At 42.8% G+C, this 22,926-nt stretch overlaps 2 protein-coding genes across 4 annotated transcripts in view; one reads left to right on the top strand and one right to left on the bottom strand.

Moving 5' to 3' along the window:
- ctbp2a (C-terminal binding protein 2a) overlaps nt 1-8,564 on the top strand; it is a 44,426-nt gene extending 35,862 nt beyond the window's left edge. For both annotated transcript variants that reach the window (XM_029126968.3, XM_029126966.3), the window contains 9 exons: nt 1,056-1,210; nt 3,312-3,456; nt 4,170-4,376; nt 4,464-4,678; nt 5,404-5,534; nt 5,610-5,737; nt 5,827-5,950; nt 6,248-6,325; nt 6,931-8,564. In XM_029126968.3, the coding sequence (XP_028982801.1) occupies nt 1,056-1,210; nt 3,312-3,456; nt 4,170-4,376; nt 4,464-4,678; nt 5,404-5,534; nt 5,610-5,737; nt 5,827-5,950; nt 6,248-6,314 (1,172 nt within the window). In that variant the 3' untranslated portion in view covers nt 6,315-6,325; nt 6,931-8,564. The remainder of the gene's footprint in view (nt 1-1,055; nt 1,211-3,311; nt 3,457-4,169; nt 4,377-4,463; nt 4,679-5,403; nt 5,535-5,609; nt 5,738-5,826; nt 5,951-6,247; nt 6,326-6,930) is intronic.
- Nucleotides 8,565-9,827: 1,263 nt separating this feature from the next.
- On the bottom strand, nt 9,828-22,226 carry zranb1b (zinc finger, RAN-binding domain containing 1b). 2 transcript variants are annotated; one of them, XM_029126970.3, is made up of 10 exons: nt 21,822-22,226; nt 19,591-20,649; nt 17,225-17,307; nt 16,224-16,377; nt 15,451-15,522; nt 14,577-14,775; nt 13,982-14,102; nt 13,508-13,637; nt 11,739-11,968; nt 9,828-11,564 (listed from the first exon to the last, which is right to left on the bottom strand). In XM_029126970.3, exons 2-10 carry the CDS (start codon nt 20,558-20,560, stop codon nt 11,346-11,348), a joined length of 2,178 nt encoding a protein of 725 aa, XP_028982803.1. In that variant the 5' UTR covers nt 20,561-20,649; nt 21,822-22,226; the 3' UTR covers nt 9,828-11,345. The 2 variants fall into 2 exon arrangements, with proteins under 2 accessions (XP_028982803.1, XP_028982802.1); XM_029126969.3 differs by having other exon boundaries at nt 17,120-17,307; nt 21,822-22,224.
- Between the last annotated feature and the right edge of the window lie 700 nt (nt 22,227-22,926).

The following is a 22,926-nucleotide window of genomic DNA, read 5'->3' on the forward strand; positions in this document are numbered from 1 at the left end:
ACTGCCACATTTCCACGCGCGCCTCGTTTTTCCATCGCGTGCTTCTGTCTAATGTGCTTCGCGCTGTATGTGCGGGTCACTCGCTGTCTCCGCTTCCCAGAACTGGAGGAGCGAGAGTGGCACACGCAGAACGACCAGGCTTGGACATCTTCCGCAGCAGCGCAGATGCCACTAAATAAAATATTTCATAATCCTGCCCAAATCCTTTAATCACCATGACAACAGGCAGCAGGGAGCCAGAGCGGCGGTGTGTGGATGTCCCCCACCTCTTTCTCCCTTGTGCTTCCCTCTTTTCAGTAGAATTCGGATCCGCACTGTCCGATTTTTCTCCAGGAATTATATTTTCTCTCACAGAATGAATGCGTCACATCAGTATTTAGGTTAGCGGAGGCACGCTTGCAGTTTCTAACTCGTCCACTGTATCATCACTGGAAGTCCAAGCCCAGAGATAACCTCCAACTCCTATGAAGCCGCTGGAAGCCCGCTGCTGTTACTCGCTGACTGAACGCAGCTCTTTTCGGAGGGTGTAAACTGTACAGAAGGCGCAGACGCGCACACAGGAGGCCTGTCAGTTTCTGTATGGTGATAGGATAATGGAGGTGATGACCTCATGGGGTGAAAGGACCTGTTGCCTGGTAACAGTGTGGATAACAGTGAGCCCGAGGAGGATGGGGAGGGGACTGGTCAGAGCACCAGCGTAGCATGTGTGAGTGTGTGTTGCCAGGTTAGGGAGATAATGATGATGGTTTAATAGCTCAGTTTGATAGTATTGATTCCTTTTGCGTGTGTGTGTGTGTGTGTGTGTGTGTGTGTGTGTGTGTGTGTGTGTGTGTGTGTGTGTGTGTGTGTGTGTGTGTGTGTGTGTGTGTGTGTGTGTGTGTGTGTGTGGCTCGGTTAGCCACCAATTTGTTCATGGCCTGTGTAAACACTTCCTGCTGGAAGCACCCCCCCCACCCCCCACCCCAACGCCCATTTTACAGCTGCTTCTTGCAGCACACTTGCCTTTACATGAATAATTAACTCTTTAACTCTCTTACCCCTCTGTTTCTCTGCAGGTATCCGGCCCCAGATTATGAATGGGCCCATGCACCCGCGCCCCCTGGTGGCGCTGCTGGATGGACGCGACTGCACCGTGGAGATGCCCATCCTCAAAGACCTGGCCACCGTGGCTTTTTGTGACGCTCAGTCAACACAGGAGATACATGAAAAGGTACTAAAATGACTTTCATGGTCTGATTTTAGCTTCATGATATCTGTTTATGTACTCCTGGGATAGTAGCAACACTATGAAATTGCAGTAGTAGTAGTAGTAGTAGTAGTAGTAGGAGTGGAGAATCTGAAGGAAGTCATGAGCACACTGCAGTCAGATATACTTTGAACTATAAGTATAATTCCTGAATAATTTAGCTTCACTTGAGTGCAGAGGAATCATCCCTTCTCTCCTTCTCGATCTCCTCCTGTGTAATGTTTTAATAATATTTCAGCCCACTGACTTGTTACACTTTCCCAGTTCAACCATAATGGTTTCATCACCGACTCTAATCCCACTGGGTGCTCAGCAGCGGCTTTGTTAAATAAGGAGGAGGAGGCTGATAATAGAAATGTGGTATAATTGTTCAGAGCCAAAGTGGGTGAAACATTTGTCTTATTTTATCGTCTATACACCCGAGCAGTTTTAAAATCCAAGCTCAAGTGTTTCTTTTTATGTTCTTTGTATAAAAATATTTAAGTGAAAAACCCTCTGAATTTAGAAGGACTTGATTTCTGTTCTTCATATCACTAAAGTCATTTCCTGTTGAGTAGTAGTAGATGTTCTCACAGTGAATACGTTACACACACACACACACACACACACAGATGACCCGGTTGGGAGCAGGAAGGTTGGCTGCAATCCCACAACTATAACTGCACAGCAGAGGCTACAGATGCAGCGCTCACACACACAGATGCACGCACACACCCACACACCCACGCTCACATACTGTACACACATGCATGCGCGCGCGCACGCACACACACACACACACACACGCACACGCACACACACACACACACACACACACACACACACACACACACACACACACACACACACACACACACGGGTTTCTGTAGTGAAGCCTTGTTAAAGCCCAACAAGAAAAACAAACTCACACTCTGAGCGAACAAAAGCACATGAAGCAGTTCTGTCACTGGAATTCGACCTGCTGTCATTTTAAAAACCCCGGTGAGGAGACTTTAAAGGAAGGTTAATTAGAAAGTCCTCATGGCGTGTTTCCTAGTGCAGTATTGTCCTTGGAAAGGCAAAGAAGAACTTCTGAAATTCAAAATGATGTGTTATTTTTAATCGTTGTAACTGCTGTTAAGCCACAGTTGAGGAAGGTAATGGGGATAATTGCATTACATGAGTCAGAAGAAGAGGAGGCTTGAAGTGAAATGGGGCACGTCATGTTATTCAGAAGTGGAATTAACACCAGGGATGTGGCTCCTGCCCAACCGGTGCATTTATTAGCTTTTGTGTATGTATTTAATGTGTAAATATCTGATGTCTGTTACATGGCCACAGATCTTTTTGCTCAAGCGTTGTTACACTAGAATTACTGGAGCCCTGCACATCACGGTGGGAAGGCGTACACCAGCTCCATTAACACAACACAAAGCCCATTTGCACATTTTTTCCACTTTATGTAAACCTGCTCGCGGCTTGTTTTCCTGCTGCCAGTGAAAAGTGTTGCATGGAAATTCATGGCTATTAAGATTTGGTTTGGTTAGTTAAATCCTGTTTGCAGATTAAGGATTTCAAGGTGTTATTCAGCAGCTGTAACTGCAACAGGTACTTCCTGCGCTCCTCGGCAGCTGTCGGGCTTTGCAGCCCTGCCTGCATCCACTCTAACCTTGTTTTCATACACTCTGGATGAATGGATTGTGACACAAACCAGCTTTGGCAATCTCTCATTATAAAGCCATAGAAAACTCCTCATATTTTAGAGCACACATAAACAATCCATTTGCATTTAGATGAAGAATAGCAGGCATGAACTTCCAGGTCCAGGAAAATGGGATGTGGTGAAAGCACTCATTCATTTCTGAAACGAGTTTCTCATACATACAGCTATGGAGCATCCATCTGAATATGAATGTCGGACAGATAGTGATTATAAGCAATATGGACATTGTGATCGCGTAATAAATGCAGATGAAAAACTGTTTGTTCCATCTTGGACACAGCTGATTGTTGTGCAAACAATGATTCAATATGACACTGATGTGGATGATGACGGTGATGCCTCCTCCTCCCCGTCGTCCCTCAGGTGTTGAACGAGGCGGTAGGAGCCATGATGTACCACACCATCACGCTGACCAGAGAGGACCTGGAGAAGTTCAAGGCGCTGCGCATCATCATCCGCATCGGCAGCGGCTACGACAACATCGACATCAAGGCTGCCGGGGAGCTCGGTGAGCCTGAGAGAGGCAGACGTGGGGAAAACGAGCGGAAGGGGAGCGTGCTTCAGAGGCAGACAGCGAGCATATGCCGAGAATAATGAACGAGGGGGAACTTAACTGCCCATATGCCTCATTCATTCACTAAAACACAAGAATAAATAAATAGGAACAATGCATTATGGATAAGGATAGTGCACTTTTGGACGTGTGCCAAACTAAACTCTGCTTGCTATATTTATTTAACATAAACAACATATGTAACGTGAATAATTACATAATGTAAACAGAATATGTAATGAAACTGCTTGCATATGCAGAGCAGATGCTCCAACTGATATGAAACTCTCTCAGATTCCCATTTGGCCCCTTCAGCATATGTTTGGTATGAGAGCAGGATTTAGTGTGATATCCTAATTACTGTTGTTTGTGTTAATACATTTCAGCACAATGACTTGGATTTTTTTCAGAAATGTTCCTCAGATGTGCATAATTAGCAGCTCCACTCATGCTCGTATTCTTCACAATTCAATTTTACTGTACGTGCAGTGCACTTTTGTTTTGTAGGAGGTCATTAAGAAAAGACATTCCTCTCAAATTATTGTGCAAAAATAAAATAAAATAAACAGACCAATCTCCACACAGTAATTAAATCTGACTATTATAAATGTAACAATATAATTAAGCTTCATTGTTTCTCAGTTTTTTATTCCTCTCATCGTTCCCAGGCATTGCGGTGTGCAATATTCCCTCAGCGGCTGTAGAAGAAACCGCAGACTCAACACTTTGTCACATCCTCAACCTGTACCGACGAAACACCTGGCTGTACCAGGCTCTCCGGGAGGGCACGCGGGTCCAGAGTGTGGAGCAGATCCGCGAGGTGGCATCAGGGGCAGCCAGGATCCGCGGAGAGACACTTGGCCTCATCGGTTTTGGTGAGTGGCTTCCTGTGCATTGCTATAGGGTTTGTTCACTAGACAATAGCTACTTATAGTTTTCTTTCGGTTTCACGCCCCCACCAGGTCGCACAGGCCAAGCCGTAGCGATGCGAGCCAAGGCCTTTGGCTTTAACGTCATCTTCTACGACCCCTACCTCCAGGACGGCTTGGAGCGCTCGCTGGGCGTCCAGCGAGTCTACACGCTCCAGGACCTGCTTTACCAGAGCGACTGCGTGTCCCTGCACTGCAACTTAAATGAACACAACCACCACCTCATCAATGACTTCACCATCAAGCAGGTGAGCGGCGCTCTGAATCGCTCCCGTCACGAAAGCTGCAGGAAACAGAAAGCGAGTCAGCCAGCAGAGGCTCATTGTTACTACCTCCCATAGCAGATGGCAGTCTCCTCAGCAGCGGTATTCAGAGCAGCACATTGCACCTTTTGCAAACTGCCAACAGTCAGCAATGAGCCAAGGAATGCTGCTGGCCGCCAGGTCAGGCGTGCAAGTTAACCAGCAGCTGAGCTAAACACGGTTTGCACTTTGAAAACCACCTTTTTGTGCCAGGTCTGGGAGGTGAAGCACCAGGAGGCACGTTCTGCAAACATATATTCCTCTAATAGCAATTTAACAGCACATAAGCGAGTCTTGTCCTGGCCGCTCCTGCCACCTGGAGGTACTAGGCTGAACTGCAGCTGGTGGTAAACTGGTGGTTTTATAACGCTTTGAATCATACACACCTGCTGCTTTTAAAGTGAATAATAGCTTCACTGTTCATCCGCAATTGCAATGCAGTTTTTTATATACACCGAGTAAGAGCTTTTGTGAAGAGATGGGGATTAGTGCTCTCTTTGGAAAGCCCTTTGTTCTATGTCAGTCTTTATTTGAAAAGCATAAGTTTGCCAGTTTTTTTTTTTCTCAAATCCTCCCACGCAGCATTGAGGCACTGACAGCGCCGTCTGACGCGCTGAATGCTTGAATAATTGTTGAGAGAGTAAAAACCTACACTGTGCTGATGTGTGTAGATGCGTCAAGGTGCTTTCCTCGTCAACTCTGCGCGGGGAGGTCTAGTGGATGAGAAAGCTCTGGCTCAGGCCTTGAAGGAGGGCCGGATACGGGGAGCTGCCTTGGACGTGCACGAGTCGGAGCCCTTCAAGTGCGTGTGAACACAACTTCTTCTCTTCAGCCTTGAGAGTCCATTCTTAGATTCAACTCAGCTTCTCTTCTTCAGTTTTTCACAAGGTCCTCTGAAAGACGCCCCCAACCTGATCTGCACACCACACACTGCCTGGTACAGCGAGCAGGCGTCACTGGAGATGAGGGAGGCTGCGGCCACAGAGATCCGCAGGGCCATCACTGGTACTGTACAGAGACGCCCTCGAATGCACCACACGCCGCCGTTTCTTGGTGCCTCCGCTTACCGATCTTTCGATCTCGCCCCGACGCAGGCCGTATCCCCGACAGCCTCCGGAACTGTGTCAACAAAGAGTTCTTTGTCACCACGGCCCCCTGGGGAGTGATGGAGCAGCAGCAGCCTCAAGTTCACCCTGAGATCAATGGTGCTGCCTACAGGTAGGAGGTGGATTACTGTGGACTCAGCGGGCGATTCGTGTCGCTCAGAGTTGACCTGTGTCACGTCAGCACCTACAACACGTCTTTGCACATGAGTCTGAGCCAGCTTAGATGTTTCTATGTATGTTTCTGAGTTCTGGCTTTTCTTTAATCTGAATTTTAGGCTGGGTCCAATTTTTTGGTGCATATTTAAACCTAGAATATGGTCCAAGTGACTTTATCCCTTGTTAAGTCTAGGCTCTTGGTTTCTCAGCCTCTATACTGTCTCAACCAGACTGAACTGCTTCTCTCACACAGCCGAGTGAACCAAACCATGGTACAGGCCATAGCAACGGGGGGAATGCAGGACAAATTATATACCTAATTCTCAACCAGGTAAATGAATACGACCGCTGCTGGTCCACGGGCCAAGGCAAACCGACAACCTCATTAATAAATACAACAGCTCCTATTGAAATCTGCAGCCTTTTCCTGCTCCACACTCACGTGTCTGTAACTTGACCCCCACTACCCGGCATCTCATCAGTTCCCCTCGACCTCCCACCACCACCCCGAAACACGAACCGCTCCAGTGTTCATGCATTTAAGTTTAGAACTCACGATGATGTGTGTGTTAATTAACCTTTCATAAGCATTTGGAGCGACAAATTGCAAAATATGCGTGTTATAGTGAAATATGGCCTCACATCATGGCTGAAGAGGGAGTTTTTTTAACCTGGGATATTATGTTTCCTTCAGCTCCCTGTTGTAAAGAAATGTTCACCCAAATTAAAAAAATATTTTTTTAAAATATTTTTTTAAAAAAATATTTTTTTTTTCAATATTTTTTTAGCATGTAAGAAATATAAGTATATACTTTTTTTTTTTTTGGTGACCAACTCTTTAAGTCCTCCCCTACACCAGACTAGGACCCAGTCCCTCTCATGTGCTGCAGTTCCTTTTCCCTGTGTTGGTGATAATGTCCTCCTCTCTCTCCGCAGATTTCCTTCTTGTGTGGTGGGCGTTCCTGGACCTATGGAGGGGTTGGTGCCTGGGGGAGTCCCCATCGCCCACACCTTGCCCCCTGGTACCCATCCATCACAGGCCACCTCCCCTAATCAACCCTCCAAACATGGCGACCCCATGAGAGAGCACATGACTGAGCCGTAGGACTGCTGCTCAACGAACGAGCAGGGGGCTCGACCGACTCGACCATCCAACAACATTTGACGTCAGCCGTCTGAATCGAGCAGCAGGCCGCCTGCCGGGCAGACGTTCACGCGTTTTCCTTTTTTTGTATGAAACCACTAAGCCCTGAGTGAGGACGGTGGATGCTGAACCACGCACACGCTGCCACTCTGAGATGGGACTGACCGTCAAACTCATGCACCGAAGATCTGCAACCTCTCCTCCATCCTTTTCTGTTTTTGGTCTTTGTTGATTTGAGTCATATTTTAGTTTTTATCTTTATTTTTGAGTACATGTTAGGGGGGTTCCTCTTGACTCTGGGACATGCTGACATTCCCACATAGAGGAAGGATATCTGACCCATTTTGTTTGGTTTCAAAGGAAGAGGATCACAGATTCGTCAAGCTTTCTTACCCCCCTCTTTTCTTTACATTTCAACCATTTCAGTACAAACAACTGTGAGTTATTTTTATTTTTATTATTTTTATCCTATAATCTGTGTTTCTGTTGCAAATGAATCTCTGTATTTCTGTTCTCCTATGTGTGAAAATGAATGGACGTACAGTTGCACATTCGTTTTAGCAGACGAGAAACATCAGCTGATGTGGTGACCACAACGCCGTCACAAATCCGGACTCTGCTCTTCTCTCCTCCTTTTGGCTGGTGGCTAATGAATGTAGAGGCGGTTCCCAGTTCCAGGAAGAATAATTCAGCTCATAAGGAAGACGTGGCCCTTTAAAACAAGAACGTGTTTAAAAATTTCCATTGGTGGTTAGGAAATGAATGTTGAGTGTCTGCTCAATATATAATACTGTTACAGGTACATCTGCTGATATGAGGTACCTAGAAAATTTGATTATTGTCCCAATCGTTATCTGATTGCATATAGGACCTATAATAAATTGCAGCACCAGCCAGCACAGTAGAAAGAAAAAGTAAATTTCTTAACAACTCAGGAAAAAGAATTAATTTATAATCCGTCAAAATCTAAACAGGAAGTGAAAACAACAAGTCTGGATTATTGCTTTTCATGTGTCCACTTCTTTCTCCATTGTGGTATTTTTATATATATATATATCAAATGTACGTTTTCGATGTTCAAGCTTTTCAGTCCTGTTAGATTTGTATTGACCTTTATGCTTTGTATTGCCGTACGTTCTTATAATCATAGTCTTACGTGATCACCTCACCTCCTCCTCCTCCACCTTTTGTTTTCTTCTTTGTTTTTCTGCTCTAATAAATCCAGCTGTGGCTCTCGGAGGCATCGCGCCCTCTGAACAACAGCAGCCGCATCCATCCCTTTACCCCTGTGACGTTAGCAAGAGACGGCTGCTAGCAGATTGTTTGGTTTTTAGTGTGAGTGTTTGTATTTGTTTCTTGTACAAGGTGAACAATATAGCATACAGTGCAGCTGGAAACAATAAATAAATCTTACTGTTCTGATTGATGGTTGGCTGCTTCTGTGCACTCACTTAAAATAATCTATTTATCTTATAATAATGACAACAATCAGTGCAAACTATTTCGTCAGATTTACATTTTTTATTCAGTTACACATGCTCGGACGTCTGGAAATACAGTTCCCGTGATGCTTGTAAACAGGAAGTGGTTCCACGGAATTATTGTTCGGTTTGTTTGTTTGTTTGTTCCGTTTAACGCGGTTTTTGTTGACATGTTTGCAGCTTTGCGTCGTTAAAACTATTCCGAAATAAGTATGGCCGCGTGCTAATGCGACCGTGGGCCGACATATATTTCACATTGGAAAACTTCGTACTGAAAGATAAACTGCAAATGTGCCGATTGTTTGACAAATTTAGAAGTTGTACGCCGGTTTTGGGCGACGGAGAGTTTGACGTCTTTACAAAGCGTAAGTCAGTAAATCTGTAAATATGTAGTGTGTTCAGTTATATCTGAGATAATGGTAATATAAAAAAAGTTTAATAATTCTACTGTGGCGTCATTGCTTCAGCGAAACGGTCTACAACGCAATTTCTATTATTAAAATGTTCAATTTCACCTGAGGTTGCAGACTTTGTACCGTTTTTTAGTATTAGGACAATTCAATTGAATTCATGTAAACTGTATCTTTACTTACTAATCCTTGAAATTTGTTTGCCTTTAAATGTGTTTTTCACTTATCCTGCACTAATCTACCATTAGTCATTGTGATGACATTAGTTGCTCTGTTATCTGACCTCTTGCCTTCCAGGAGGAGACAGTGGCTGAATTAGTCTTGTGTTCTTCACATATATGACAGCTCACTCCGGGTGCTTTGGATTCCTCACCACTGCATGCAGGTAAACTTGTCATATTGCAACATGTAACCGCATTTTAAACCAGATAATAATTTCCCAGTGAAGCTTTGTTGATAGGTTGCTTTCTATTTACGTTTCTATTACGCAAGTAGTGGTTAAGTTCAAAGCTTCAACTATTTAAACATAATTTTTAAAGTTAAAATGTGGTTTATAACACATCTAGGGATTTTTCTAGTAACTGGGGCGTCTACATATAATCCTGTTATATCTGTGAATGATTGCCTACAGTTTTCTATCTGCATCAGGTGTGGTGATAGTGTGAAATATTTTGTATCCACTAGATGGAGCTACAAAACTAGCAAAGGTAAAATGTGCTTTAGAAACGTTATCAACTTACTGCTAAGCAATAGACAAACCTAATAAAACTCACACATTCTTAATGAGGCAAGAAGCAATTTGATTTTGACATTCAAAAACATTTTCCTTTATTTTTTTCCATATTTTGCCTTTTCTTTGCATTACACTCTGTATAGTGAAGTCAGGTCTAAATCCACAAACCATCATAGTTACAACTGCAACTATTGCATAAATACAAAGCAACATATTAAGTGATGCTCAAAACGTGTATGACTCAGATGAACACGAAAGAGGTTACAGTACGCAATGGCAGGAAGAAACAAAATGCAAACATTCACAGCAAAACAACTCTTATTTTTCCTTTTTCTGTCAGCTTTGGTTTAATATGTTGGTTTATATGTCTCTCACAACTTAACTTAATCAAAAAAAAACTAAAGATAGTTTCACAAAATGGAAACAAACAGACATTGCAGAGAAGGTAAACTGAAATGTACCATGAGGGTGACCGTGAAACAGATGGGAAAAGGACAGAGGAAGTAAGGGACATCAACGACACAAGTGTTACTTAGGATTAATGTCGACAATAAACGCGCTTCATTCCCACACCAGGCATCCAGATGAGGTACTAAAATCACATGCAACAAAATAAGTAAACTTTTCACTGATGGTTACGGTTGGTTTTCCTCATAACAACAGTGTTTCTGTGCAACATGTCTTCATCAAACTTGAGTGAATAATTAACAAAACCACAAAAAGGGAAAAAATATACAGAAAGCTCTTTTAAGCTCAAATAAGTTTCCAAACAATAAATATGTAGAGTAGGTTTAGAGAAGAAAGCACACACACACAAACACACACACCTTCTCAGTTCAGTCAGTCTATAAAAAGGTAAACCAAATACCAACATAAATGTTTGTGTGCTAAACCTTGGTGAGTGTAGGTTTGACTTGTAAAGGGAACATCCCCTTTTCAAAAGCTTCATATATGACCTCAATTCAAGCAATGATACTGTATTTATATAGAAATGTTTTCATAAATGTGCAGTGCTTAGTAATAAGGATTAAAGTAATTTATTATTACACAATCTCTGTTTTTCTAAAGGTAATAATTCATTGGCTTTGTCCCTGTCCATTCAAAAACAACAACATCAAAAAGATCAATTTGGAAGTGTGCTTTTTATCAGTGCCCATACTGAACAGATATAAAGTGTTGATTTCAATTAATGCTGGTATATGTCCTTATTCTTTTTTTAACAACCACATGCATTTACAGCTATGGATAAAGATTCCTTTTTTCCTTTTATGTTTGAAACTCAAAACAAATCAGAGGAGCCTTTGCATTTGTAAACCTTTTCTCCACAAACGAGTTTCACAGCAGTGGAGTCTATCAGCCTCTGGTGTCAACTGTGAAGTGCTTAATGAAGGTTTATGTCCATGTGCTGTAAGAGCGTCTTCTGTCGGAGGTGAAAGTGGAGTAGGGCTTCATGGTTGCTGATCCTCTCCTGACGGCTTTCACAGTTGTCCGTGTCAGCAAATTAAAATTTAAAAGAACACTGCAAAGGGAGGAGGAGTCCTGCCCCCTGACGCCACAGCCCGATGCTTCCCGCATAAACTCCATCACTCGTCGTCATCGTCTTCCTCCTCTTCGCCGTCGGACAAAGAGGCGCATGGTCTTATCTGCCGGTATCCGTCCAGCCACTTCTCCACCATCTGTGTGACGAGTGGGTGGTTGCGGCGGCGGGAGCTTTTTTGAAGAGCTACCAGAACGCCTCCCTCCGTCACACAGCAGTCCATCCACTCCCGCAGCAGCTTCTCCTGTTGCTCTTCATTACCCATCTGAAGGACAAGAGCACAGGCACATAAATATGTCTAAACTCAGGATTATAAACATCTTCTCACTAACTGTACAGTATGTGCTGAACTAATGCTGGTATGGGGGGCTTCGAGGTTTAACTCCCTAAGTGATTTCTTGTTCATCTGTAAACAAAAGAAATCAGCCGAGCTTCTTACTTCCTGCGCTGAGAGGAAGTGAATGTGAAGCAGTTTCCTCTCGCTGTCGACCAGTGGCAGGAATGTCACTGTCACGTCATCGTCCGTGTTGAGGTTGGCGCCTGCGCCACGATTGTCAAAACCATCGTTTTCCATGGCCACCAGTGCTGAGAAGTGGCCCCGTGTGTAGCCCAGTGCTATGGGGCTCTTCCAGCAGAAGCTCTGCTCCCACAAAAGTGGCAGGTACACACCTGAAGGCAGAGGACACAATAATTAATAAATATAAGATGAAGGATGAAATGTCCACGGTTGATTTATGCATGATGTAATGACCTACGTCGTACAAAATAATGTATAGGTGTTACAATTTTACAGCTTTGAGGGCAGTGTGGGCAAGTGTTTATGTTCGAGTCATAAGAAAAGGCACCGTCAAGTGTGTGTATTAAATTGTGTCTCGTGTTTCTAAATAACAGTTTCATTTAATGACTATCCAACACAGACTTTTGACAGAAGAATTGAAACATTTTTGATCATCTCTCAAAAGTGGCAGTTGAATTACTGTAAATTCCTACTTTATATAAATTATTTTGGATTTTCTGACTTTATATAAACTCTCAGACAAAACAGTCAATCTTTGGATGAGCAGTAACACAACACAGTTACAGCATTCTAAAAGTAATTAATGTACTGTCATGTTTATAGCTTATTTAATGCTGTTTCAATTTACATCAAAGGAATATTTAAATAACATTTAACAAAACTGACAATTTGGAGGAAATTCATGAGCAGCTATGAAATGTATTTGATTAGTTTAATTTAATAAATACAGGAATACTGCAATTATAAACCCCCCTTAGTAATAAAGGCATTAAACTGAAACTATCACATATTTAATTTATAACTAACAATATCCTTTATGATGCCCTTGAGGAAGCTGGTGGGTTATGAGCCAGTGCTCTACCAACTAAGCCCCTGGTCTACAACATAAACATTTCTTTCTAAGTCCCAACTCCCCCACATTAATCACAGTACTTAAATAAATGCATTTGGTTACATTCCACTCCTGGGGACATCCTAATAGGCTGTCATGTTTTTTACAGACATATTTACAATACCTAGACTTCTCCAGCCTTTTGTGTGTAAGTGCCACTGCAGTTGACAGGCATCTGTTTAGCTCCTCTCCTCTCCCAGTCACCAATGTGTTTTTACAGGGTTCACTTGCTCACCACTTAAACTAAGCTCCCCTCCCCTCTCTATAGGCGCCCATATATATGCCTCCCCGTGTGTGTTTTACATTGGCTTCTGGCAACAGTAAATCACTGATCAGGCAGGCTTAACCACAAGCAGTTGGCCCTTACAGAGCACTTTCATCATCCCCTGTACTGCATCGCTCAGCAGGCAAACTGAATCCAGACTGCTTTTACTGCTCCTATAAAAAGGTGGACCTTTCTTTCCAAGCTTATATGATTGTTTAACTCTGTGCTCTGATGGTTTACATATGTTGAAAAGCGTCTAGATGTGTGAGTATGGAACATTTTCCTGCTCTATGGCAGAGGTGGTGTTGTTATGTTGGTAATATCTTTTGAATCACACAACATTTAAATGACTACTAAACTAAATGTAGGACATTGCACCAATAACTGTCATAAACCGACACATTGGATGGACAGTTATCTCAGCTATGCAGACTAATTGGGCTCTTTCATGAAGCCTAGTCCTTCACACTCTCTGGAATGGAGCTGGTCATTCACTGAAATCGGATCAAACGGCAAACTATTGAAACAGCTTACCTTGAAACCGTGTGTACCCGAGTGTTTCACCACGGAAACTTTTGTAATACTTCACTCCATAGACAATAATGGGCCTTCGAAGTATGTGTGCAAGAACAAAAATGTGTGTCTGCTCCAAGCTGGATCCAGGCTGTAAAAGAAAGCAATACAAGAAAAAACTGTTAGAAAGCCAAGGCCCTAATTTCAAAGTGCTGATTCTTTCCCTGTACCAAGTTACTATGGTAGAAGTGTTGTGATTTCACAGCCAGCAATAATAATAAGATATAATGATAACCCACCCAAACACATGGACTTATGAGGTCACATAGAGCAGTAACAAGCAGAGAACTGCTGGTAACAGCCAGGATGCTTTTCCAAATAACATTGCTGTTTAAGTATTGTGCTGTAGGAGCAGTAATGCTTTTTGCATAATTCATAGAAAGCATACTGTGGAATTTTAGGCACATTAAGCTTCTTCCTTCCTTGTATACACACCTGACTAGCCAGGGAGAGAATGAACGCCCAGTCTTCCTGCCACTGTTCTTCCCGTAGAGAAAAGTGCAAGCCGAAGCTTTGGGAATACCACGATTCCCACTCCTTCCAGCGCGTGTAAAACCTGCATCACACATAAAATAGAATGGTTTTGTAAATAACATTATTCAAACCTTCCATTTGAGAGAGGGGTGTTACTGCTAGTCCCCACATTCCATCATTGTTGTGGTTTGCTCTGAATGGCAATTACCCAGATCATAATAGTAATTATCTCACAGCATAGACACAATAGACATGACGATGGTAGAGAGAAGTAGAAACGTCAGTGTAGTACTCATGCATAGGAAAAGGTATTGTAACTTGAGATTGTTCCAAGTCAATTTAGTGTCATTAATTAAAAAACACTCATCCTGAGTTTATTTTGTAAACATTTCTGTGACGATCAGTCAGGTAGAAAGGTGTCAGGATAAACAAGAAAGCAATTTGTTATTAACACAACATAACTCTACCATACCTGTATAAACAGTTTGTGGGATATGTGTACAAAGGTGAATTGCGTTCACCTTGCTGGTCTGTGCCCCTGAGCTGCAGACCTTACCAGTGAGAACAGTCATGCAGGCTGTCGTGGAGGGTCTTGCGAAGGACTGAGTCCTTGTCATAGATGCCCCACGTGGCCTGCAGCACAGAGTCGAGCAGGCAGTCGCCAGCTGTGCGGTTCCACAGCGCATACAGCCGACTGTCCAACCTACTGCCCAGCTCCAAGGACCAGTTGATTATGGGAGACTCCTCTTCGAGTTCTGAAAAGCAGTCGAGATTGAGTACTTTCATTTGCACTAAGTGCTTCAAACAGAACAATGTGCACTAAGGAATTTAACTGTGTTAAGGGTTGTATAAAGGCTAGTTTTTTTTACCTCCCAAGTTGCTAGACAGGTGATGGCATTTGAAAGGACTGTTTGTGAGAGTGTTAATGACTACTCACAAATGTCAAAGTGACATTGATGTTGACATATGTGTGTATATCTGCATAGACACAATATATTTTTCACCCTACAGCAGCTTAGGTGTTGTTAAAATTCAAGTTGAAGTCAGCAACAATTGAATGCTTTGAACCTACTTGAGTGATGATCAGTAATTACACTGTTATATAACATGTTTGTGCCAGAACTATTATTAACATTTGAGAAGCTACTTGCTGATTTTAATGTAAGTACTAACAACTGTGTAATATTAAAATATTTCATTTAACATATTCAAGAGTTAAGACTAAGATTTGAAATGTACAAATAATGTACAGACACCATGCACCTTAGGCAGTGTTATCTGGCATAATTCTTTAACCTGTAAAAGGTTAAAGACAAGGTTCTCTGTTCCCTTAGTTCAACTTATTACCTAAGTTTGCAGGAGCTCCCTTTGTTGATTTCTCTCTCTTTTATTGAGTTATTTAAAGCACTGCATGGAAAGTTTTACTGTACCTTTCTGCACATCTCGGTCCAGTACTTCATCAAACAGTTTTTCCTGAACTGCTGGAGGTAAATCCTCAATATCTAAAACATAAAGACAAAGATCAGTGCTATGAATGTGAGGAAAGATTATTCTTAGAAAACACTTAATTTCAGTTAAGGAACATAGAAAAAATTTGTGTATTACACTGTCATGCTTAATTTAAACTTAAACCACCATGTTTTGTTCTTCTCACAATAGCTACTGGCTTTCACTACACTTGACAACACAGTAGCTCATTCTTTAGCTAAAATAAATGAATGTATTGATAGAATGGTTTTCTGTAGTGGCCAGAAGCCAAGATCCGCATTGCCCTGAACGCCACACAACAAAAATCCTTAGCTTAGCTGGGCACCACACTAAACTATATAAGTGATTGCTCACAACAACAATAAACATTCAATGGAAATAAGACTCAATGCACGCCGTTTTACAGAGAGATTGGAGGAACGTGCATCATTTGTTGGATGGTACCCTCAGTATGCAGAACAATACTCAAACAGTGAGCCAGAGGTGGCCTCCGTCTTCAGGCAGAAAATGACAAGTGAAGCATTATGTGCTCTCAGCATCCACACAACAAGGAATTTCATATGCCATAAACAAAACAAGCTTTCGATCACACACTTGGCGAGTCAGAGAGGACGGCTAGACTAGATTTCTTCAGTCGCAGCGTTTTTATGGCCGAATAAAAGCAGGGACTCTAAAACTGGTGTTGGCTAGATTTGTTTTCTGATGAAATGCTGACCTGCAGGCAGGGTGAAGGTCACCAAGTCAGTGAGGAAATAGCAGGTGAAGTCTCCTTTACGCTGGTGAAGAGAGGCTGCTACCTCACGGCGGATTTGCTCCGTTAACTCGGGACACACCATGGCTGGAATACATTTGGCTGCTTGTTGGGAGACCTGTAAAGAGAGAGAAGTGAAATCAATATCTGTAAAAAACACATGACAAGAAGGGGCTGAGAACTGAGCAATATTTACCACTTGCAGAAAGTTGTGGTTCACGTGAACCCACAAATGATTTACAGCGTTTCTGGCTTCATGTCAAATTCTTACTTCAGCACAGTTGGAGCCATAATATTTACCAAAGCTGTTGTGCCTATGTAGGTGAGTCTCATTCAAGCTGATTTTACTTGCACTTTCAAATTTAATTTGCCTTATGAAGCAGAACATTGTATAGGTATTAATACTTATGATCCAGTGCTGACCTCAGGATAGAAACTAGGGCAGCGACTGATGCGAGAGAAGAGGTGTGTGTGGAGATAATCTAGGATCACAGTACTGAGAGTAAGCAAGCCACAACCACCGTCAGAACATGGAAACGTCCCACACAAACGCGGTGAGCCTTCCTAGTACAGAGGCAACCTGGGAACTAGTTTAGCATAACATCAGATATGAAAATCACTACCACCATAAATAGAAGGCAATGTCATTTAAAGTCATTTGTGACAACAGGGAGCAAATGAGTGCATGGGGCTGAGCTCCTTCCTCTGTGCAAACACTTTACTCTTGGTTTTGAAAGATGTGGAAAGTAACAGACCTCCCACTCAATATTCTGGATTTTCTTTAACATCTCATCTGTTACACAGACTGATCCATGGCTGAACCCTTAAAGCTTTACAATCTGTTGGCTGTCTCCACTAACCTCCTCAAGTAACACAGCCAGCATGTCCTGTCTCTGGAAGCGGATGGCTAGGTGAACCAGTGTGAAGCCGTCATCAAATGCGGAGGGGCGATTTAATAGGCGCACCTCATCTGATGTTAGCTGTCTTGCAATGTCACCTCCTGAGGACTTGTAGGCTTCTATTGCCGCCAGGTCGCCTTCCACCACACCTTTTGATCAAAGAGAGACAGCATAAAATGTCACATTAAATCATAATACAAATAGGTTTAATATAGACAATTTTTTTCTAAAATTTATATTTTATTAAAATGTAAGAACTTTACAGTTACTCCTTTTGAATTTTCTTATGAATTATATTAGCTATATTAGTTTATGATTTTAACTCTCTCTAACTCTCTCTAATCTCATGACTTAGATGTCAGAGTAGAGGTCACTTTAGAAATTGGCAAATATCACACCATAACTTTGTACTGTTGATACAAAAATACAACCTTGGGCAGGGAACAGTCGGTGCTCAACCAAAAGTATAAAATATTATAGCTCAGAATGCGTTTTCTCTGTTGCAGCTGCAACCACTTAAAGGCCAACATTGACTTTGAAGTCAAGAGAAAAAGACAATAGGGATCTTGTGAATCAGTCATTGAGTTTACTTCACTCTTAACCTTCAGGCTTAGATCCTTGCATGTGGGCTCAAGGATGTTTAAGATCAGACAGATGAAAAAGTTTGCTCAGATTAATTTTTTAGGTCAAAGCTAATATTTCTGATTAAATTTACAACCTGATCCTAAACTGTGAACATGAACCAATCACAGTCCATTCTGAGTTTTTTTTCTGTGTAACAGATGAGAAAGGTAAGGCTATTTTAGTTTTGATAAAATTGGACTTAAATAAATATGAATGCTTTTAGGAATTAACTGTGTAAAGTAAAAATGCCAGCCACTGTTGGTGATCAGACACAATGACATAAAGACAAAGTTTTAGGAGTCAAATGAGAATAAACTGGAAAAGAACGTCATTATGAGTGAGCTTCACTAAATTTCTCTTACCATTTCTGGCATATACAATAAAAGCCTATGTAGCATTCTCTGGTACGTTTGACAACACTGCTGAGCTTTTGTTCTCACGTCAAAGGACCACACACAATGCTCGGCTGTATAATCTGTGTGTGAGTGAGACTGAGAGAGACGTGGAGTGGGTGGAAGGACTTGCTGTGCCATGTGGAGCTGGCTAGCACTGTGAGAGATGAGGGGAGAAAATACACAATAGTAGCGCAGTGTGATAGAGCGAGATCACAACCACTTTTCACAAAACACTCCATTAGAGTGGGTGTGCCTGTAGCCCTGCAGTCACAACTGTTCTCGCAGATCTTTTAGACAGCACACAAACAGGCAAACGTTTAAGGGCAGCATGATCAGACAGAGCAGCTTAGTCTAAATTATACTGGTCAGAAACGTCTTAGCAGCTATTTAAATAACTATTTACCTGGCTGATCTACACAGAAATGTATACTGTACTTATTTAACTTAAATGATGCAAATGTGCAAATTGTTGAATGATTCAAGGTTATAGATAATTAGCTTATTAGTTTAACTTGTGGTATTATTGGATTTAAAATTGATGCATTTTTCCTGTTTCCTCATAGACCAACCTTCTAAACAGTTTAAAGAACATCCAACTGAAATTGCTGAGCTATTTTGTAATCCAACTCTGTATCTAGGACACAAGTTTGTTAGGTGTTAGCACACAGGCTCCCCAGCCCATGCTTCTGTTTTCTTTCACATTCCTAACTGGAGACTTTGCACTGCATAAAGTTACTCATGTAGCATGAGTGAGATGTGTGTGTTACCACCAACCAACTGACAACCTACCCAGGACATTTCCCAAACACAAGCTGCACAGTCCTGATCCAGACCTCTCTAAGACTATATACATTATCAACATTTACACTGACATTACATATTGTGATCAGGCATGTGAGTATTTAGCATGTTAGATGCACAGACCCAGTATAGGAGCAGAAGGAAACCAACTCCACTGATGCGTCCTGACCCTATATTGTATCTCCTTTTGCTTTTGTCACTTCTTTTACAAGAAGTGCAGGTTGTGTGGGTGTTTAGAACAAACTATGTAGCCATGGCAAAGAGAATAAAACACAATCGCTAGTTGTTCTTAAAATGTCCATCCTCCCTCCCACTTCACATTCACCAGTCTATGGTGTGGGTGGCTGGGCACTTGCTGCTTGTGTAGAGAAAAGTTACAGTAGGTGAATTCAAAAATGTATACGCATATGCAATATATAGCATCAGAATGTGATTATGAATGATCAGATATTCAATATATTAACTAGATTGCAACTAAAAAAACTGTTACTAATCTACAAAATCAGATTTCAGTTTCCCTGCTCATTCTTCTGGGTCATTATCTACTGCATACTATACAATTTAAGAAAAGCTTGAATGTAATTAAATAAAATCCTGTATGATGAAACTCACCCACACAGGCATTGAGAAAAAGCCAATCAGTCCTTCTCATCCTGTTCTTAATCTGCTTCAGTTTTTTGAAATCCACCTCCAGCTCCTCTCTGCTCCCGATCCCAGCCCCTGATGCCAGTTCAATCCTCTGAAAATCCATGTTCACCTCTGACTCCTGTTTCGAGGTTGGAGGGGACCTCCTCTGGCTGCTACTACAACTCCCTAGCCCTCCTCCCACACTCCCAACTCCTTGGCCAACGGCATGCCCAACAACTCCCCTCCTGTTGTCCCTGTCCTGTTCATTAAGTTTTGAGGAAGGTTGTTGGCTCTCGGGCTCTGATGCCAGTTGAATGGGTTCAGTTAGCAGACTATTTGGCCTGGGATGGTCACACACCACGCACTTAAGTGCCTTAGCCCAGTTTTCATAAGTACAGGCATTGCACGTCCAGTGATGTGCATGAGTGTTGAGCCTGTTACGATCGTTATATTCTTCACAGGGGTCTGTAGTGGTGACTGCAGGAGCAAGACGGCATCCAGAGCCTGAGGTTTGGGGTAATTCTGTGGGGCTGCGTGGTTTCTGAGTATGATGTCCATGATGGGGTGGATGTTGTCCGTGTTGTTGTTGAGACTGCTGCCTCTGACACAGGCACTGCGTGCAGCGAATAGCCCGGGGCCAGTTCAGGTAGGTGCACATGTGGCAGGACCACTTAGTACTGGTCTCGGGTGCATCAGCAATGCGGACACGGGGTCGGGCACTGGAGTCTGGACAAATAAGTAGGCTGGAGCCCCCTTGGGATGGGCTGTTGCTGTGGCCTGCAGGGTCCCATTGGTGCAAACTGGCATCCAGCGCAGGGCTGCTCTTGAAGGGCTCCTCAGTAATGATGGCACCCCCGCTGGGCCTCTGAGCGCGGCACATGGTGCACTTGATGGCTGACGGCCAGTTCTCGTATGTGCAGTATTCACAGGCCCACTTGGCAGCCAGCTCGGTCATCGTCGCACCGCCTCTGAGGGAGGCTTCCTGTCGTTCAGAGGGGCACTCAGTTCGGCCACTCTCAAGGAGATCACACAGCAAGCAGTACACTGGGGTAGAAAGAAAAAAAAAACACAGGTCATTTTAACAAAACACTTCCATATTACTATTATATTACTACTTACTAGTCAAACTTCTGTATTCTGTATTTAATATTAGTTGCCCTTAAATAATGCATTGTTACAACAAAAAAAGACAGGTTGTCCTGGGGTAGAGCTACCTGTGACAGCACTTTGAGTTTCTACTGTAAATCATTCTAAGAAATCCACATTGTGCCTAGTTAATTCAATGCTAATGCAGAGCGGAAACATCAAGGATGTGTAGTTCGAGTGTTAGGTGACCCATAAAGTACCGTAAAGTGCAAAGACCCATTGAGTGCCTGCACTTCGGACACTAGGCTAAAACGCTTACAGTGTGTGACATGCACCATGCAAATATGCCCTACAACCAGCTGAGTAGCAGGAGACAAGGACAGATGAAATCAGACACCCAGCAAGGAAGCGCGTGACTGGTTAAGACACTAACTGATGCACTGACGCTGAATTCGCCCCAAACCCCATTAACCATATAAGGAACCAGCCTGAAACACGTGCGCCTGCATTACACTCGCAACGTTATTTACGGCAGATAACGACGTCAAGGTAGCGTTAGCTGGTGGGGCCTGTCTGCCGTGGCGTGTTTACACCACGCCTCCAAGTTTACCAACACGGCGTGAGAAATTCTGCATATTTACGAGACACGATCCTCACGAGCTGCACGCGTTGCAGCGAAGGGACCTTCACGATAATATAGCGTTAGTCAGCTAACGTTACTTACATTCAACCGGTGCACTTGTAACTTCGCTGGCAAGCCGTGCATTCGGATGGAACGCACAGCCAGCTCAACGTTATTACAACGTTACGTATTTGAATTTGATTCAAATAAGCAGTCCGGTTGTTTCCTGAGTTTTTATAGCCGACAAACTAACGCAATTGTTGGTTAACACCTAGCCCTCTTATTGCATGTTAACACGTACAAGAAGCGAAGTAACGTTAGCTGTTAGTTTTACATGATCTTACGTGACAGTTGGGCTAGCTAAAGCCCCGTTCATTCGCACTGACAGGCTAGCCTAGCTAGCTACTGGCTAACACACGGGATTAGTTAGGATATCTTGCCCTTCGCTGCTTGTAACGGTTTACGAGGCCCTTGTCGAGTCTGTAGGCAGAACAGCAGAAACTCTTACCTTTGCCGTGGTTACACTCCACAGTTCCACAAACGCAGTCCAAAACAAACAGAGCTTCCCCGAGTCCCCCCCAGCCCAGAGAAACCCACTCAATCCGACCTCAGGCGTCTTTCACTTGGACCACCCCAGCCGCATATTTACTTCTTTGGGGCGCCGCTTAGTTGGCAGGTCCATACGTAACAGAGTAAGAACCCCCCCCTCCCGGTCCCGTCCCTCGCCCGTCACTTTGACTCTTTAAATCATTTTTATCCTGGTCCCGGTTTCCAAGCACTAAGCTGACGGACTGTAATGGCGGCTCGGGGAAAAGCCAGCTACCGAGGAAGGGCTAAAAAATAAACTACGATGGAGAGCAAAGAGCTCTGGGCCGTGTACAGTCAACGGCAGGATCAGGATTTACCACCTGAATCAGCCAAGCAATCTGATTGGCTGGTGTTTGTGTATCCCCTGACACTGGCCAATCAGATTCCACGCTTCTCATTCCCAGCAGTTAAAAGGCTTCGTGAGTCCAGAATAGGCTCGAATGTCACAGGAAGAGCAACGATAATTAGGTTTATAGTTTATTTTTTCAGACACCTGGCCTAATTGGTTACCGTGAAAAGTGTCTGTTTCAAAATCGTGCATCGTAATTTTTTGCACCATTGGCAAAAAAACAACAACACGTGGTATCCCCTCAAAAGGCAAAAGGGTATGATGTCATCGTAAAAATACTGCAGCAAGCAGGCTGCAGTGATGCATGACATGAGCAACACTTGTCAGAGCTAAAGTGTTATCATCGCTGGCATTTATATTCATCTAAGCCCAATTTTCATTTGCACATTGACTGATACTTGTAACTAATTTTTTCAGAAGCGAGAATATATGCATGGTTGCAAATTCTTTAAAAAGCCTGTCCCTCTTCATGATACAAGCTACAAAAAAAACTCTGTGTAGACAAGCAAAATAAATGCCTAGTTTGGTTCTTACCATAGAAAAGTATAGTAAATGCAAATGCAAATAAATGTTTAGTAAATGCAAATATAAATGTAACAATATATTTATAAGAGCAAAAACACTACTTGCACAATTGAAGTGGTATTTACTGTAATAACAGAACAAAACAACATCA

This window comes from Betta splendens, chromosome 15 (genome assembly GCF_900634795.4).
Source record: "Betta splendens chromosome 15, fBetSpl5.4, whole genome shotgun sequence".
Taxonomy (NCBI): Eukaryota; Metazoa; Chordata; class Actinopteri; order Anabantiformes; family Osphronemidae; genus Betta; species Betta splendens.